The sequence below is a fragment of the Chrysochloris asiatica genome, unplaced genomic scaffold (genome assembly GCF_000296735.1).
Source record: "Chrysochloris asiatica unplaced genomic scaffold, ChrAsi1.0 scaffold00192, whole genome shotgun sequence".
NCBI classification, from domain to species: Eukaryota; Metazoa; Chordata; class Mammalia; order Afrosoricida; family Chrysochloridae; genus Chrysochloris; species Chrysochloris asiatica.
In genome coordinates, this window is record NW_006408710.1 from 5,709,641 (window position 1) to 5,726,798 (window position 17,158).

Sequence of the window (17,158 nt, forward strand, 5' to 3'; positions counted from 1 at the left end):
CACATTCCTTAAAGTCCCCCTGACCCTTTTCTGGCCCAATCACAGCCCATCTTTCCCAGTTTGTGGACCAGTCCACCCACCAGGCCTTTGTACCTGCTGTTCCCTCTGCCGGGGATACTCCCCCTTTAGAACCTGCCATGGCTGGCATCTTCGCCTCCCTCAACTTTCCTCTGAGGTCTCTTCCCAGGCGGCTCTCTCCAAAGCCACTGGTTCTCCTCTCCAGCCCCTCCTCATACTTACATCATCCACATTGGAAGCTAATTCAGCTGTTTACTTGTTTGTGATCTGCCTCCCTCCCAGGGGTGGGGACCCTGTTGATCTCCTTCACTGCTTTGTTCCTAGCACCTAGCTCACTGTGGGCTCATTGAAGACACTCAGTAAATATTTATCAAATGAACACAGCCAGGGACAGGTAGGAAAAGCAGGTTGGGACAAGGCAGGGAGAAGTGGGACGACAGGGTTAGCGACTATATGCATGGTGGTGGGGGGGAGCGAACTGGGTACTTCTTCCCAGCCTCTGTTTCCCTCCAGAACATTGTGTCTAGGCCCCTCCGTCTGGAGGGCATCTCAGGGTGACTGGGCACCAAACCCAGGCCCCTCCCCATTAGAGCCCAGAGCCCAGGAGGGCCCTTGTCCACTGTCTGCGGCAAAACTGTCCTTCCCAGGACCCACCTGCTTGCTGGGTCTGGCCCCTGGTGGGGGTGCTCCGTGGCCCATCCCCGGCGGCATTGAAGGCCGCCACGCTGACCATGTAGGCTGTGTAGCCGGTTAGGTTCTTAAGTTTTACACTGTTCTCAGGCAGAAAAAGAGTCTTGACTCTCTCCGTGAGATTCCGTCGCTGGGCTTCCCAGAAATAAATCTGTGGGCACAGGCAATGTGGGGTGAGACCACCGATCAGAAGTCTCTGCTGCTCCTCTCCCCACTTCCCCCTCCTGGGCCTGGGGTCTCCCAGAGCTCTTTACTGTGGTCCATCACTCAGGAAAGAGCATCCAAGTATGTACAAGGGGCCTCTGGGCCTATAAATGGGGAGTGAGCTCAGTTGCTAACTGAAAGGGTGGGGGTTTGAAACCATCCACAAACACCTCAGAAGAATGCTTTGTTGATCTACTTCAGAAAAACCAGCCACTGAGAACCCTGTGGGGCACAGCTCTACTCTGACACATGCGGGGTCTCCATGAGTTCGAATGGACTCTACAACACTGGTTTGTTAATATAAGAGCTGTTTAGAAACTCTTCCAGAACCTTCTTTCACATCCAAGACTGAATAGTCTGGTAGACGCTAACCCTATGAGGGTCAGTGGGAATTAGAGGGCATTGTCACATCTGGTGTTGCTGAGGGTTAGGTGCTGGACTGCTAACCTCAAGGTTGGCAGTTCCAACCCACCAACCTTCCCCACAGGACAAAAATGGAGTGGTTTTATTCTATCCTATAGGGTCGGAGTCCTGGTGTGGCACTGTGGGTTAATGTGTCAGACTGCAAAGTCGTTTGAAGTGCAAGGTCGGTGGTTCAAGCTCACCAGCTGTTCCTTGGAAACCCTATCCAGGGTCGCTATGGGTCAGAATCGACTCCACGGCACTTCACAACAACCACATAGGGTCACTACTAGTCAGAATGAATTTGATAGTTGTGGTCACATTAGTGAGGAGTTCGGGTGATGCAATGATTACGCGCTCGCCTACAAATCCCGAAGTCGGAGGTTTGAACTCACTGGCCACTCCACAGGAGAAAGGTGAGACTATCTGCTTCCGTAAATAATTAAAAACCAAACCAACCCCTGTCGTTTCAAGTCATAGTAAATCTTCATGGGAGCAGACAGCCTCATCTTTCTCCTACAGAGCAGATGCTACACTCGAACCTCTGAACTTGTGGTTAGCAGTGTAACACCAAGCCCACAGCACCACCTGGGAAACTATATCGCTGTTGTTGTTAAGTGCTGTTGAGTCGGTTCCGACCCATAGCGACCTGTTTCCGAGGAGCAGCTGGTGAGCTTGAATCACCGACCTTGCAGTTCAAATGGCTTTGCAGTCTGGCGCATTAACCCACAGTGCCACACCAGGACTCCATAGGACAGTTCTACTCATTCCTATACGTTTAGTAAACTTGATGACAAGAGCTTCTCTCTCTTTCTCTCTCTCACTTTTGTTGTCACATCAGCAGTTTGGGGAGAAATGAATCAATTCTGTTCTTCGAGAGCCTGGTTCAGGGACGAAAGGACCGTGTGGTTAGCTCTCCCCAACCTCCACCCACTGCTGCATCTGCATCTACAGGTGATTCACTCTACCGGACACTTTTCAGAGCCCCATGGAGAAAGATGACGCTTTCTGCTTCCATAAAGATTTACAGGCTCTGAAACCCTGTACAGGGTCGCTATGAGTCGGAACCGACTCCACGGCACATAACAACAACAACATGGAGAGCAAGGCGGGAGAATGGTAGGCGGAGCTGGGTTGAAAGTTGGCCCCACTTCCCAGAGCTGCAGTTCTGTTGCATATGTATGTAATGGGGTTAAGGTTCCCCCATTACTAGATCAATCCGTGAGTGAAGTTCAGGACAACTCTAAGGGTCGGGTGGGGTTCCCCCAGCACTGGTCAACTTCAGAAGGCATTGCAAGGTAAGGTCTTTAACCTTAAAGACCAGGAGCATAGCACATACTCTTCAATGACTTCGCATCCAGGTGGAAGCACTTGGGTCCCTAACTCATCTCAGAAGGCTGAAGAAGGTAATACAGACAGCTGTAAGGGTGGGCGTGCACAACCCACACAGAGATTTGCAGGTCATTTGGCGCCACCTGCTGGTTATTAAGTTATCTGCAGGCTACCGGCATCAATTTTTCTCAATCCTGGGAGGATGCTAATAAAAAGACAGTTAATAGAAGAACCCCCATGCGGCATAGATGAACAGCAGTGAGGATATCTTGCTACCATCAAATCCTTACTTGCCTCCTCCCCTTTCTTTCCAGACTCTGCTCATATGGGTAGGTGAAAGAGAGCTGAATAGTCTTAGGTTAGGTCATTCATTCCTCCACTCACTCACTCACCATTCACAGTAATGTATCCAACTGTAAACAACTGACTCAGGGGACCCAGTGTTTGTCAGAGTAAAACTGTGCTCCAGAGGATTTTCAATGGTTGATTTCTTTGAGGGGGAGGGGGTTGTAGATTGCCAAGCCCTTCTTCTGAGCACCTCTGAATAGGTTTAAACTGCTACCCTTTCAGTTCGTAGCTGAGCACGTAACTGTTTGCACACCACAAGATGGCACACAGAATTCATGCTAAGTGTGGTTCTCATAGGAACGGCTAAGGATGTGCTCGATGTGTGGGCTTCACCAAAAGGCTGGAGGCTGGACTGTACTCAGAGGTGCCTTGGAAGAAATGTCTGGCTATCTATGTCCAAAAATCATCCACTGAAAGCCCAATGGAGCATAGTTTTATGCTGACACATATGGGGTTGCACTGAGCTGGGGTCAACTCAACAGCAACCAGTGAAATTAGGATAAAGAAGATTCCAGAATGGCAATGGATGTGGCTTCATGCTTGTCCCCAGGATGGTGTTTGGTGGGCACAAGAGTCAACAGAGAGAGAAACGAGTGGATGATTACAAATGGATACTTGGGGGCCTCTGGTGAGTGAGTGAGCTGGTGAGGAAAATGAAGAGCCGCCAATGGTTAGAGGGGGAGAGAGAACCACTGTGTTAATCCCTGCTGCTATATCAGGCAGGGGTCCTGGTGACACTGTAGGGGCAACACTGGACTGCTAACCGCAAGGTCGGCAGTTCAAATCCACCAGCGGCTCCTCGTAACTGACTCGCACTATGAGTCCGAACCGACTTGACAACACTTAACAACAAGAAGTCTGCAAGGATGAGACATGTGATTGGACCTCCTCTTAGAACCAAACCTACTCATGGCGACCCCATGAGTGTCGAAGCTGAGTGTGCACCACTGGATTTCAAATGGCTGAGTTTCCAGGTCTTTCTTCTGAGGTACCTGTGGATGGACTCCAACCCCCAACCATTTGGTGAGCAGCTGAGGGTGCTCACTATTTGCCCCACCAGGGACTTTGACCACCTATTGTTAAGTGGTGTCAAGTCTGGTCCAACTCATAGCGACCCTGTGTAGGGTTTCCGAGGAGTGGCTGGTGGGTTTGAACTGCTGACCGTGTGGTTAGCAATCCATTGCTTATCCTACAGCACCACCAGGATTCCTAATAGGCTATATTGTTGTTGTTGTTAAGTGCCATTGAGTTGTTTTCTACTCACAAAGACCATATATAGGGTTTCCAAGGAGTGGCTAATGGGTTTGAACTGTTGACCTTGTGGTCCAGGGCTCATCCTACAGTGCTACGCCAGGATTCCTAATGGGCTATGTTGCTGTTGTTGCTGTTAAGTGTTGTCTAGCAGGTTCTAACTCATAGCAACCCTGCATAGGGTTTCCAAGGAGCAGCTAGTGGGTTTGAACTGTCAATTTTGTGGCTCAAATTGACCTTGTAGTCTAGGGCTTATCCTGCAGCGCTACGCCAGGATTCCTAATAGGCTATGTTGTTGTTAAGTGCTGTCGAGTTGGTTCTGACTCATAGTGACCCTGTATAGGGTTTCTGAGGAGCAGCTGGTAGGTTTGAACCACTGACCTTGTGGCCCGGTTCTTCTTCCACAGTTCCACTAGGAAGTGATCAGTGAGGATGAGAACCTCCTGGGAGTGGGTGCACAGGAGACCAGAGGGGACAAACTGGCAGCATCGAGTGACAGGAGAGAGGTAGAAATGACTTTTGAGGAATTCTGCTGAAAAGGAGACCTGCTAGACACAGGGTAACAGTGCGACCAAAGGCATTGAGAAAATGAAGCATAATTCACAATGCTTTCATCCCCAGAGGACTCCCTGGCTGGTGCAGATAGTTGAAGCGCTAGGCTACTAACCAAAAAATGGGAGGTTGGGGTTCACCCAGAGGTGCTTTAGAAAACAGGCCTGGTGAGCTACTTCCCAACACTCAGCCAACGGAGCACAGTTCCACTCTGACACACGTGTTAGAATCGACTCCAAACATTAAAAAAAAAATACCCATGGAACTATCTATTAGAGAGAGCGATGTGATGAAACTGGAGACAGGACCATGGCAGGGATATGTCCTGGGTAGGGAAGAGTTGGTTCTGACTCATAACGAATTTGTACAGGGTTTCGAACAACGGCTGATGGGTTTGAACTGCCGACCTTGTGGTTAGCAGGCCAATGCTTATCCTACAGTGCCACACCAGGCTGAGGATTCTGTAATTGACATCTTCAGCTTAGATTTTCTCTTTGGAGCTCCGGACATGTACAGCAAGCTCTCTTCGGTGCCTCTGCATGGATGTCTGCAGATATCTGGAGTCTAACGTCTCTAGAACCAGACTCGCTTTTAAGCCTGTTCCTTCTATTGTCTTTGCCTGTTTTGGTATTGGCAGCTCCATCACCCCATGGCTGGCAACACTGGTGTTGCTCTGGTCTCCCCTCCCTCTCTCACTCTGTATTCAGCTCTTCATCAAAGTCTACCTTTAAAACGTAACCAGTGTGACCACTTTTAACCCCGCCATTGCTTCCCTCCCTGGTCCGAGTCCCTCATCTGGTTCGTTCGGACACCTCCATTCATTAGTTTCTATTCTGAGAGCAGCCATGAGCATAACGCTTTAAGGACCTCGAGCTACACCGTATCTCTCCTTTGCCCCAAGCTCTTTGTCCATCATTTCATCCAAAGTAAAGTCCAAAGCCTTCAAGGGCTCTGTGTGATCCAACTCTGGTCACCTCCCTAACTTCCTCACTTCCAACACACACAGTGCTCTTTGCTATTCTTGTCCCTCTTTCTGGAATGTTCTTCTCCTAGATCCATGTGACTCATCTCTTCCCTTCCTTTAAGGTTTTGCTCCAATTTCACTTTTTCAGTAAGTCCTTCACTGACAACCCTACTTAAAGGCTCCCCACTGGCCTGTCCTCTATCCTGCTCACCGACTTCATTATTTATTTTATAGGTAGTCGGTCCAGGACAATATAAAGGACCTGCTGGGACTCGAGGAGTGGGCACGAATGTGTCTGTCTGTGGATATAAACAGCTCAATCTGACCCCATGCGGGGTCATTTTCTGCTGGGCTCATTGGTTCAGGGAGGCCACCAAGGCCCCGGGTACTTAATGAACGTGCATCTTCGCAGTTCAGATACAGACAACGCTTCCTGAACATGGCGGATGTTGCCGTGTTGTAAATGGTGCCTGCTCACCCACACGGGTTTCCTGGCTCTGTACACGAACCCGGAACTTCCAAACCTCGACAGTCTGGAGGCTGCCAAGTTGTCGCTGGCTCTGCCCTGATTCCTTCTTCCCCCTGGAGGCGTATACTGGGGGTGCCACGTTTAGCTCTCCTAGCTGGCACTACTGAGAGAGATCCTTCGAGCTCCCTTGGCACCATGCCTCTCCCCCTCCCTTTCTGCTCCCCACACACCCCCCTAAATATGCAAAGAAGTTCCTGTGCTGGATTCTGTCTTTGATACATGAGTCAGAGAGAAGTTCTTAGCATCGGCTGAGCCTCTGTTTCCCCACTGGGCCCCTTTGCCTCTCTCTCTCTCCCCCACTCCGGCCATTACAATGGAAATAACACACTGTGGTCAAGAATCTGAGTAATTGACTGGTCTCGCACATGGCCAAGGCCCCGTGTTGCCATTGCTGGACACCTTCTTCTTATTTCCTTCCACTTTCTCTTGTGATTACAAGTTCAACGCCCCCTTCCGCCCCTTCTCAGGTGAGAGCCCACAGACATAGACTCTGTTTCTCTGCTGCCTTCTGTTTCCGTGAGCTTGGCTAGGCCACCAAAACTGGGCCTCAGTTTCCTCATTTGTACAGTTGTCACAACAACCCACAACCTACCTGCTTTTATAGGGATTTTAAGATTAAAGGGCTCCTCAGATATTAGGGACCCATCACTCACGATATTACCCAACATCCATACGTAGGTTTAAAGAGAGTTCCTATTTGCTAAGCAGCTGTTCATTTAGCATCAGTGGTGGTGGTGGTGGTTATGTGCCGTGGAGATGGTTCTGACTCATAGCGACCCTGCACAGGGTTTCCGAGGCTGTAAATCTGTACGGGAGCAGAAAGCCTCATCTTTCTCCAGCAGAACAGCTGGTAGTTTCGAACTGCTGACCTTGCGGTTCACAGTCCGATTCGTAACCACTACGCTACCAGAGCTCCTTTAATTCCATTGCTGTTGAATCAAGTCTGACTCATGGCAACCCTGAGTGTTAGGGATTAAAACTGCTCTGTGAGGTTTACTTGGCTGTCAGCTTTACAAGCCCTGATGATCTGTTCCCATAAAGTTTCCGGACTAGGAAAACCCACAGGGCAGTTCTACTCTATCCTATAGGGTTGTTCTGAATTGGAATCAACTCAATGGTACCCAGCAACGACATTTATAGAAGTCGATTGCCAGACTTTGCTTTCTCGGCACCTCTGGGTTCAAACTGCCAAGACTATCAGTCGAGTACAAGTTGTGCCCCATAGGGACCTTAATGTTGTGATTCTTAGTGTCATTGTTAAGTGACATAGAGTCATTTCCGGCTGATAGTGACCCCATACAGAAACAGCTGGTGGGTTTGAACCACGTGGTTAGCAGTCCACTGTTTTTCTTGCAGTGCCACACCAGGACCTCCATATTGAACTTGTTGTTAAGTGCCGTCAAGTCAGTTTCAACCCACAGCAACCCTGTATAAGGTTTCCAAGGAGTGGCTGGTGAGTTTGAGCCATTGACCTTGTGGTTCAAACAACTTTGCAATCCAGTGCATTCGCCCACAGCGCCACACTAGGGTTCACCAAATAACCACCCTGAGGGGTACCATATGAAGACTGGGGGTCAGCAGTAGTCAGTGGCGCTACCACTCAGTAATGCTATGAAGCTGAGCACAGCTAGAACCCCTGCATCTGGACTCAGCCTGCCCTCTGTGGATTGCACATGGACAGCCATGGGAGGCGGGGTAGACCAGAGTCCCAGGAGTGAGTGCCCTCTGGGAGGAGGAAGGACCTAGGCCCCCCTCCCTCCGACCACACCCAGGCCTCCTGCCCCTAGAGCGCACCCCTACCTTGTAACCCTGAATGTCTCCATTCTGGCTCTCCAGTGGGGGAGGCTCCCACATCACATCCAGTTGCGTGGCTGTGGCACCATGGACCACCACATTGCGGGGTGCAGCAGTCGGCACTGTGGGGTGGAAGGTGTGAGTGCGTGTGGGTGCACTTAGGGTGGGTTAGGGATCCCCAGGTTCCAGTCCTCCTGTGACTGGACTTGGTGGAGATGGGAATGGCTGGGGACATAAAAAGGAAGATGGACTCACCTGCTTCTCCAACAAAGACCTCCTGTGGGGGGCTGGAGGGACCCTCACCCACAGCGTTGTACACACTCATCCGGATTTCATAGCGTCTGTGCTTGTTCAGGTCTGGAGATGAGAGGGGGCGGGAAGGAAGTACACAGGGGTCAGTCCCTGCTGGGACGGAAGTGACCACTGAAAGTGGGGCTCCCCATGCTGCGGAGCGAGGGCTGAAGCATCCCTGTACCTCTAGACCATCGTATGAAAGTACAGGAAGAAAAACAGCACTGAGAGCCCTCCTGGAGAGCGCTGGTCCTCCTGCCCTCCCTGCCAGGGCGACTCTGGCCTAGAGTGACCACAGAACTCTTTGTCCAGACCAAAAGGGGGCACTGTTGCTATTTATGCTGGGCACACAGGATGTAAGGTTACTCCTGCCCCCAATGGTTGATGCCTAAAATTCCCAGCTTTCCTCTTTGCCTCCCTCCGTCAGCTCTTCAGCTCTGGGTGTAGGTATTGGATGTGCACTGAGGGCAAGGGAACTCATATTTTTGCTAAGTTTAAAGTGCTGGAGTGGATATGCTTGGGCAGAAGCTGAGAGAGGGATGACGTTCTATGAATATGGATTCAGATACCCCAGGTGGAGACAGTGGTCCTGGCTAGGATGACTGGGTGGCTCTCCCATTCTCTCTTGGCCCTCTTGTGGAGAACCCAGGAACAGGAATGGGGTGTCTGTGTCACCCTAACTTAACCCTACTGTACTCCGCATGGACCACAGTCTGATGGAAGAAGGGGAAATGAGTGCTTTTTCTAAGTGTGGGGCCCTCTTGCCCAAGACTATGGCTGGGACTTTAGGAAAAGGGCCAGGGCTTGAGAGATATGAGTGTAATTGTTGTTGTTGTTATGTGTTATGGAGTCAGTTCCGACCCATAGCGACCCTGTACAGGGTTTCCGAGGCTGTAAATCTTTACGGGAGCAGAAAGCCTCATCTTTCTTCTGCGGGACAGCTGGTAGTTTCAAACTGCTGATCTTGTGGTTTGCAGCCGGATTCGTAACTACTACGCTACCAGAGTTCCTTTTGATATGTGTTGTTGTTTTTGTGAAGTGCCGTCGAGTCGGTTCCGACCCACAGCAACCCTGTATAGGGTTTCTGAGGAGCAGCTGGTGAATATGAACTGCTGACCTTGCAGTTCTGACGGCTTTGCAGTCTGGCTCATTAAGCCACAGCGCCACCCCAGGACTCCATGAGTAACTGCCATTTTCTGATCTTTGGAGAGGAGGCTGGTAAATGAGACTGCTCTCTGGGTCCAGAGCTGGAAATAGGAGCTGGAAATAGGAGACTATTGAAAAGTGCCTCCTAACCAGAAGTCCAGTCAGGAGGGTCCAGCAACCCAAACTGTGACCCATTCTCCTGATACCTCTTCAGACCCACTGGTATCTGGTCACCCCAATACATGGCATCCCCACGCACAATATAAAGCGGCCTGGTTCTGCTCCATCTCCACCACTGGTTGCAGATTGACTGTTGAAATCTACACGGTTTCACTGGCTGGTTTTGGAACGTAGATTGCCAACCCTTTCTTCCTATTCTTAGTCCGGAAGTTCCACTGAATCCTATTTAGCATCTTAGCAACACACAAACCCCCACTAACAGGTGGAGGGTGGTTGTGTGTCAGGGGCACTGGCAGGTTATGAACCCTGGTGTCCCACTGAGCCATCATTGGTCTCTGCAATTCAATGTTTGCTTTTCTATCCAAACCCAACAGATGGTGAACTTGAAGAAGACTCACAATCTGTTTGTGACTTGGGGAAAATCTTGCATCTAATGGGTCTTCACACTCCTCAAGCCCCCTGGGGGTAGGGTGCACCACTCAGAGGCCCCGCCCCCAACCCCGCCCAGCATGGAGCAGCAAACCATGGGAGCCGCGGGGCATGGCGGGAACCCTGCGCAGGAGACTTACTGTCCAGCTCGTACTGCGTGAGGCTGGGCCGGCTCAGGTTCCGCGTGGAGTACAAGGCTAGGGGGCGGGGGAAGCGGTGGTGGGGCCAGAGTGAGACAGTAGACAGAGGAGGTTAGTGTGCACACATGGCGTGATCCGCAGAGAAACAACAACGAGGGGCAGGTTGGGAGAGAGGGGATGCTCCGGGGGCCTGGGGCAGAATCCAGGTGCCAGGCCTGGAGCAGGAAAGAAGTCCAGTGAAAACAGCCCTGCCCTCATCTTGATCCACAGGGCTCAAGATCAAGCCCCACCTCCCACCCCGGGGGGCCAGCTCTGGGGTACCCTCTAGCTCTAACTCTCTCCCTTGTTTAAAGGCAGGCTACTGGAGAAGCAGGGTGAAATACTAGTGTTATTAATTCTCTCATATGAACCAGAAACAATTTTACTACCAGGAAATATGACTGTATTATACACAGGCAATATAAAATCACAACCACAAGTACACGTCCGGCAAAAAAATATAACGCAAGCTGCTGTATCATCAACGACTGAGTTTTTTCTATTAATATTCCTTCGCTACACGTTCAATCATTTTGCTGTCTGCTAACGCTCTCTAGAACAAGACACAAAACGTTTAAAAGAATTATGGGTGGAAAGATCAAAATGAACAGGATCTTAAAATTCCTCCTCTCTGACTCCTATGTTCTGATGATGAATCCCTTCTCCCACCCAGCTTCCCAAGAGGTCCTGGACACCTCCCTTTCTTGCCAGACTTCCCCCAGAACCAATTACGGAGCTCGGTGGAGTCTCCACCCATAATAGATTACCTCCCAAACTGGTCCGCCTCCATCCCACAGTGCACTTGTCTACAGTCCTGCGCTAGCAGCCAACTGGTGTCCCTGTCTCGGGTCCATCTCTGTCACTTCCACCAAAGTGACCTTCCTAAAACAAATGCTTAACTGCATCATCATGCCCTTGCTTAAGACGCTCTCGAGCATCCCCTCTTCTGCACGTTTGCTTTTATCCTTCCGCCACAAGACTAGGCTGCACTCCAAGCACCTTCAGAAGCACTGTTCCTTCCTACCACGGGCCCTTTGCACATGCTGGCTTTCCCCCACCCCTTCCACCTGGGTGAATCAGAATTATCCTTCAGGGTTATCAAGCCTCAACGTTGACTCTATTCTGGTTGCAGAGTAGAACTGTTCCATAGGGTTTTCTAGGCTGTGATCTTTACGGAAGCCGATCGCCAGGCCTTTCTTACGAGGTGCCGTTGGGTGAGTCCAAATCACCAATCTCTAGGTTAGTAGTTAAGAGCAAACCGTTTGCCCCACCCAGGGACCTCTTCTGACACTGCTGTTAGGACCTCATGAACTTCCATGGTTCTACCACGTAGTCCAGACAGCTGTTTTATGTATTTATTTCGGGGCTCATTTCTTTAACGTCTGTCTCTTCTTCTGGAGGGCAGGGGTCCTGGTTTGGTCACAGGTGTGCCCCCAGTGTCTCACGCATCCAGAGGTACTCAGTAAATACAGAACAAGTGGGTAGGGAGGCACACATAGGAGAAGGGAGAAGGGTTTCAGGTTAGAGCCTTCTGGGAGCCTGAGAGTCAGGAGGGCAGAGAAGGAAGGGTCTGAGGATCAGGACAGGGAGGGGGCATGCCCACCCGCTCCGCCTTTGTCACTCACAGGTGAGCTCCGCCCACTTGGCTCCCGGATTGTGGACGCCACGCAACGTGAAGCCCCTCAGCCCTTCGTAAAGCAACTCGCGGTAGCGGATCCGGAAACCCAGGAGGATGCCATTGATCTTGTCTTCAGCTGGTGGCTGCAACGAAGACAGTGGGAGGGACCTTGGATAACCACGCCCCCTTCTACCCCGCTCACCTCCCTCCCCTTCTTGCCTCTTGGGCCACAGAGCCTGGACAAGATTAAGTTCATCTCCAGTAGGAAAAGACATACGAATAACAGTGAGCATTTTAAATTCTAAACAAAGTTATTGCATCGAAACAACAGTCCCTGGGAGGCAGGGCAGGGCAGGAGCCATCGCGCAATTTAACAGAGCAGGAAACTGAGGCTCAGAGATGTCCAGGAACCTGTCCAAGATCATTCACACAGCACGGTTTGTGCCAGATGCGCAACTCTGTTTACAGAGCTGTTCTTGGTCTAGATGGCCACCACCAGTCTTCTCAAGCTGGCCAACCCCGCTGACATTTCCAGGAGCACCTACGAGCTGAGCCCTGTGCCTACTCTTGAGTGTGCATACACACGCGCGTGGACACACACACATGGGTGTGTACATATCCAGGCATGTTCACAACATGAGAATGCACACACATGCTCACACACACGGGTGGGTACATATAAAGGCAGGCACACACAGGGGCATGCACACACGGGTGTGACATGCACACACGTGCGAGCACATGCTCTCAGGCACACATGGGTGTGTACATATAAGGCATGTACACATATATACACATGAATGAGTACATTTATAGGCATGTACACATGGATGTGCACACCACAAGGGCACACACGGACATGACCATATACAGACATGTCCACACACGATGTGCACACATGCACACAAATGGGTATGTACATATACAGGCATGTCCACACATAAGTGCGCGTGTGTGCACACACACGCACATCAACATCTCCTCTGCTTTGTGCTCTTGTCCCCAGCTGAGCCGGTACAGGGAGAAGAAGGTGGAGACTACCATTTATGACACAGCTCTTGAAAGCCTGTCGAGAAGGCCAAGACTTTTATGAGCTCTTTAATTGCTTCTCCGGCTGTGGCTGGTGCCTCTATGCCTCTTTGCCACTGGACCCCGTCTTCTTGTCTCTTTAGGGGAGGCTGGGAGCTGTGGCCACCAGAGAATGGGCAGCTGGGGAGGAGGTAAAGTGGGGGTCTCCCTCTGCCTGACAGGGAGGACTTGTTCTGGGGACAAGCCCACTAGGAACACGCACACCTGGGTTTGGTCTCTCTACTAGGGCTCCCCTCACTGGCCTGTGGGCATGTATTTGATGGGGATTCCAGGGCCTGGAAACCCCCAAGTATTGTCCTGTCCAAGTATTTAGTGACCCTAACGTTAATAATCTGGACCTGCCGCTTACCAGCTTTGTGACCAGGGACCCAGCCTCTGTCCTCATTTGTCTGATTAGATTGTCTGGAGAGTTGGCTGGGGTGTGTGTGTGAGTGTGAGTGTGTATGCACGTGAATGCCTGCCTGTGTGTCCATGTGTGGGCAGTCTTTGCTGTGATGTGCACACACCAGGATTTCTCATGCCCTCCTGTGTGCCCTGGGGGCGGAGACCCTGACCCCCTGACGGCCCTGGCTGGGCTGTGGGTTTCTGGTCCTCCAGGGAGACAATGTGCCCACTGGGTCAACGTACCTGCCATCGGATCAGCACGGAGGTGGTGGTGTGGGGTAGCACCGACAGGATGGTGGGTGCTTCATCGGGAGCTGGGGAGAGAGGTGGACAGATGAGCTCAGAACTCCCAGGAGCCCATGGGGACCAGATCATGTGGTCCTGGACTGCTCTGGGTAAACCACCCTTCCTTCTCCAGAACCCAACATCTGCAGACAGAGGGTCCATGTGGAGGGGGAGGGGTCTGGGAATCAAGGGTCCAGAACCCCTCCTCTGCCCCCAGAGCCCAGGCCTCTCTCTCTGACACTGCCCAGTGTTCACCCTGTCCCCTCTGCAGCCACCCACAGTTTTTCAGAGCTTGGGGGACATAAGAAGAGGAATGGCTTTGAGTGTTAATCCTGAGTTCACACCTCCTTAGGGCCCTGTCCAGGGGGCCCAGCTGAGGGTCCCAGCAAGCCTGGTCAGTGCCCAGGAAGCCCTCATTGAGCCAAGATGAAGAGACCCTAATAAGGGGTGGGGGGTACTGACCAGCTTGCAGGGTGGTCAGTGATTCTGACTCCTCACTGAATTCGCTGTCCCCAATGTCATTGGTGGCCTTCACCCGGAACTTGTAGGAAGTGAAGGGCTTGAGCCTGTGAGAGAATCTGGTTCAATGAAGGAAGCGCTCAGTAAGCACCTTTCTCCCACCTCTAGTCTCATTGACCTGTCCGTGCCCAGGGACAGGGAGCAAGGGTCCAACACTCGATGCAGATGGTAGTTCTGCTACCTGGAAGACAAACTGGGGCCAGACCCCAGGGGTCCTGAATGTCCAGGCTGCCCCCTCTAATCATGCTAACTTGGGGTGAGGTCTCCAAGAGGAAATGGCCCCATAGTTCCCACTAGAGGACCCTGGATTTGAAGAATCCTCCCTCCCACGTTATTTTCTGGAATCTAGAGGTAATCAGTACCACGTCTGTATTCCAGTCATTCTCTCCCAGAAAACGTCATCCCTGTTGACTTATTGAGGTGTAGGGCAGGCGGGTGGAGGCGGGGAGGGGGGAGGGAAAGAAAGTATTGCTTAAAACTCCTTATCATGTCAACTGGAATGTAAAAATACAGCTGCTAGGATGGAAATGAGGGCCGGAATTGCGCTGTAAAGCTCTGCCCCTATTAAAGATGGAGAGAAACCTGCTGCCAAGCTGGGAAGACTCCTTAATGAAGGGAGGCAAGCATTTCGCTAAAGGGGGACTTCAGGCTCCAGAAATAGATAATTAAGAGGGAGCCTAACAGGACTCTGGAGAGAGGATGGAGGGAGGAGTGGGGAGTAGGGGGACAGTGGGCTAGAGCTGTGTGTGTGTGGGGTGGCGGTGAGATGGACTGGGGAGGCCCCTTAGTGATGATGAATTCAGGAAGAAGGGGAGAGACGGTGAGGGAGACAGAAGGACAGGGAGAGAGACAGAGACCACGAGGGACATGGAGACAGGAAGGGAAGGAGATGGCTAGGACAGCGCTCTAGGGATGGGAGACATTGCCCAGATGAGCTCAGGGAGAGAGGCTGCTGGGAAGTCCTGAGGAGGCCATATGGGCAGTTTAGGTTGGAGGTATTCTCAGAAGCCCACCCTAGGGGACCACCAGGCTGGGAGGGGTGGTGGGGAGCTACTCACCGGTCCACCACGAAGGAGGAGGCGTTGTGGCTGATGGAGGCTGAGTGCAGCACCCACCGGCCGCTAGGCAACTCTCTCATCTGTACAGTGTAGTAACGCACAGGGGACAGCCCATCGCTGCCCGGCTCCCAGGACAGGAACACACTGCGAGCCTTCACATCTTCCTGCTGAACCACTGGTTTGCTGGGTGGCTGCGGGCGGTCTGGGGGCAGCAGAGGGAGGCTGGTCAGCGGGACTCAGGCCTGGCACCCCCATCCCAGTTGCATGCACACAGGTGCTTTGGAATCCAGGTGCCTGGAAGGGCAACCTGTGACCAAGAACTGCTGGGAAGAAGACACAGACCCCAGCCTCCTTGTCTTACTTGTGACCGTGCTGATGAGGACTCATCCTGTTCCTGAGGGTGCAGAGCTGAGCCCCTCTTCCCTCTGTGTGACTTGCTTTGCACCTCACCGCCCTGTGTGGCATTATTCTCTCTCCCCTCTCACGTTTCAGCCCTTCTGCAGCATTGTGACACTTAGGCAGGGTCATTGTTTGTGGCGGGGCTATCCTGGCAGCAGCAGCCCTGTCTAAGGCTCCTCCCAAGTTGTGAAAATCACAAATGTCAAAGTAGCAAAATAGACTGTCCTATATGATTGTTTTTCTTGGAGGAGACATTTCTTAATAAATCCTGTCTCAGGCCTGCTTTGGGGAAACACAGTCTCAGGTGAGCTGAAATCTCAGAGCAATGAGGGTCCATGATCCTAGACAGAGCCCTTAACAAGTGGAATGGGACAGAGGGAAGACGGCCACTTGGTGTCTCTATATAGGGTAGCTGTGAGCTAGAATCTACCCGATGGCAGTGGGTTTTGAATGCAGCCAGAGTAAACTCCTCAGGAAGGGAGACCTCCAGCTCAGCTCTGGACACCCCCTGGATCCCTCATGACCTTGGCTTTGTAGTCTGAGCCCAAGAACCATGCGACTTATGGCGAGCCAACCCCTGCCTGGGTTGCTAGGGTGCCCCTTCTGCTACCTTCTGCCCCTGGAGATAGTCACCTCTCTTCTCTGTGGTCACCACCAAGGCCTCGGCGGCCTCTCCCCAGCCCTTGCGAGTCTGCGCCGTGATTCGGAACAGGTAGACAGCCTCAGGCTTGAGCCCAGTGGCGGTGTACTGGCGGGCGCTGGGGGCCAGTACCTCCACGGTGGCAGTGTTGGCTGTGGTGGCATTGAGCCGGTGTGTGATCTGGTAAGCTGCAGGGAGGACAGGAAGCAGGTGATACTAGGAAGTAGGATCGGCTGTCCTTCGAGCCCAGAAATGGAAGGGTGATTTATTAAGAGATGTTTTTCCTTGGACCACTGCCTGCCTGGAGCCCTCTTGGTCAATTCAGGGAGCATGAACCATGTGGGACACAGACAGGTGCTCTGAGCCCCCTAACAAACCTAGGTGAGGACAGGAGGCTGGATGAGGACAGACCACCCTCCTGGTAGGTGGTTGAGTTGGGATTCCAGCTCCCATCTTTGGCCTCTCCACCTCTTCCTCAGAAAGAAGTGGTGGAAGGCATGTCATGTGTCCAGGGCAGGAATTGCAGGACATGGGACTGATGGTCCTGGAGCACAGGTAGTCCAATCCCACTTTTGCAGGTGAGGGGCTGATGTTACTGGGGGGAAGCCCTCTCGCTCAAGTTCACTCCAACTTGGTGTATCTTTTCCTAGTAGGTGGTGGTGGTGATGATGGCAGTAGTGTTGGTAGAGGTAGTGGTGGAGATGGTGGAGGTGGTAGAGGAAGTGGTGGAGGTGATGGAGATTGTGGTGGAGGTAGTGGAGGTAGTGGACATGGAGGTGATGGAGATGGTGGTGGTGGTGATGGTAGAGGTGGTGGTGGAGATGGTGGAGGTGGTAGAGGAAGTGGTGGTGGAGATG

General features: G+C 52.0%; 1 protein-coding gene across 1 annotated transcript in view; it reads right to left on the reverse strand.

Annotated features, from left to right (window-relative positions):
- SDK2 (sidekick cell adhesion molecule 2) overlaps positions 1 to 17,158 on the reverse strand; it is a 195,370-nt gene that overhangs the window by 51,787 nt on the left and 126,425 nt on the right. The window contains exons 19-27 of the mRNA XM_006872308.1: positions 16,295 to 16,489; positions 15,263 to 15,464; positions 14,148 to 14,251; positions 13,644 to 13,714; positions 11,935 to 12,070; positions 10,271 to 10,327; positions 8,340 to 8,441; positions 8,091 to 8,206; positions 673 to 859 (exon numbers count right to left, since the gene is read on the reverse strand). Of these exons, the coding sequence (XP_006872370.1) occupies positions 673 to 859; positions 8,091 to 8,206; positions 8,340 to 8,441; positions 10,271 to 10,327; positions 11,935 to 12,070; positions 13,644 to 13,714; positions 14,148 to 14,251; positions 15,263 to 15,464; positions 16,295 to 16,489 (1,170 nt within the window). The remainder of the gene's footprint in view (positions 1 to 672; positions 860 to 8,090; positions 8,207 to 8,339; positions 8,442 to 10,270; positions 10,328 to 11,934; positions 12,071 to 13,643; positions 13,715 to 14,147; positions 14,252 to 15,262; positions 15,465 to 16,294; positions 16,490 to 17,158) is intronic.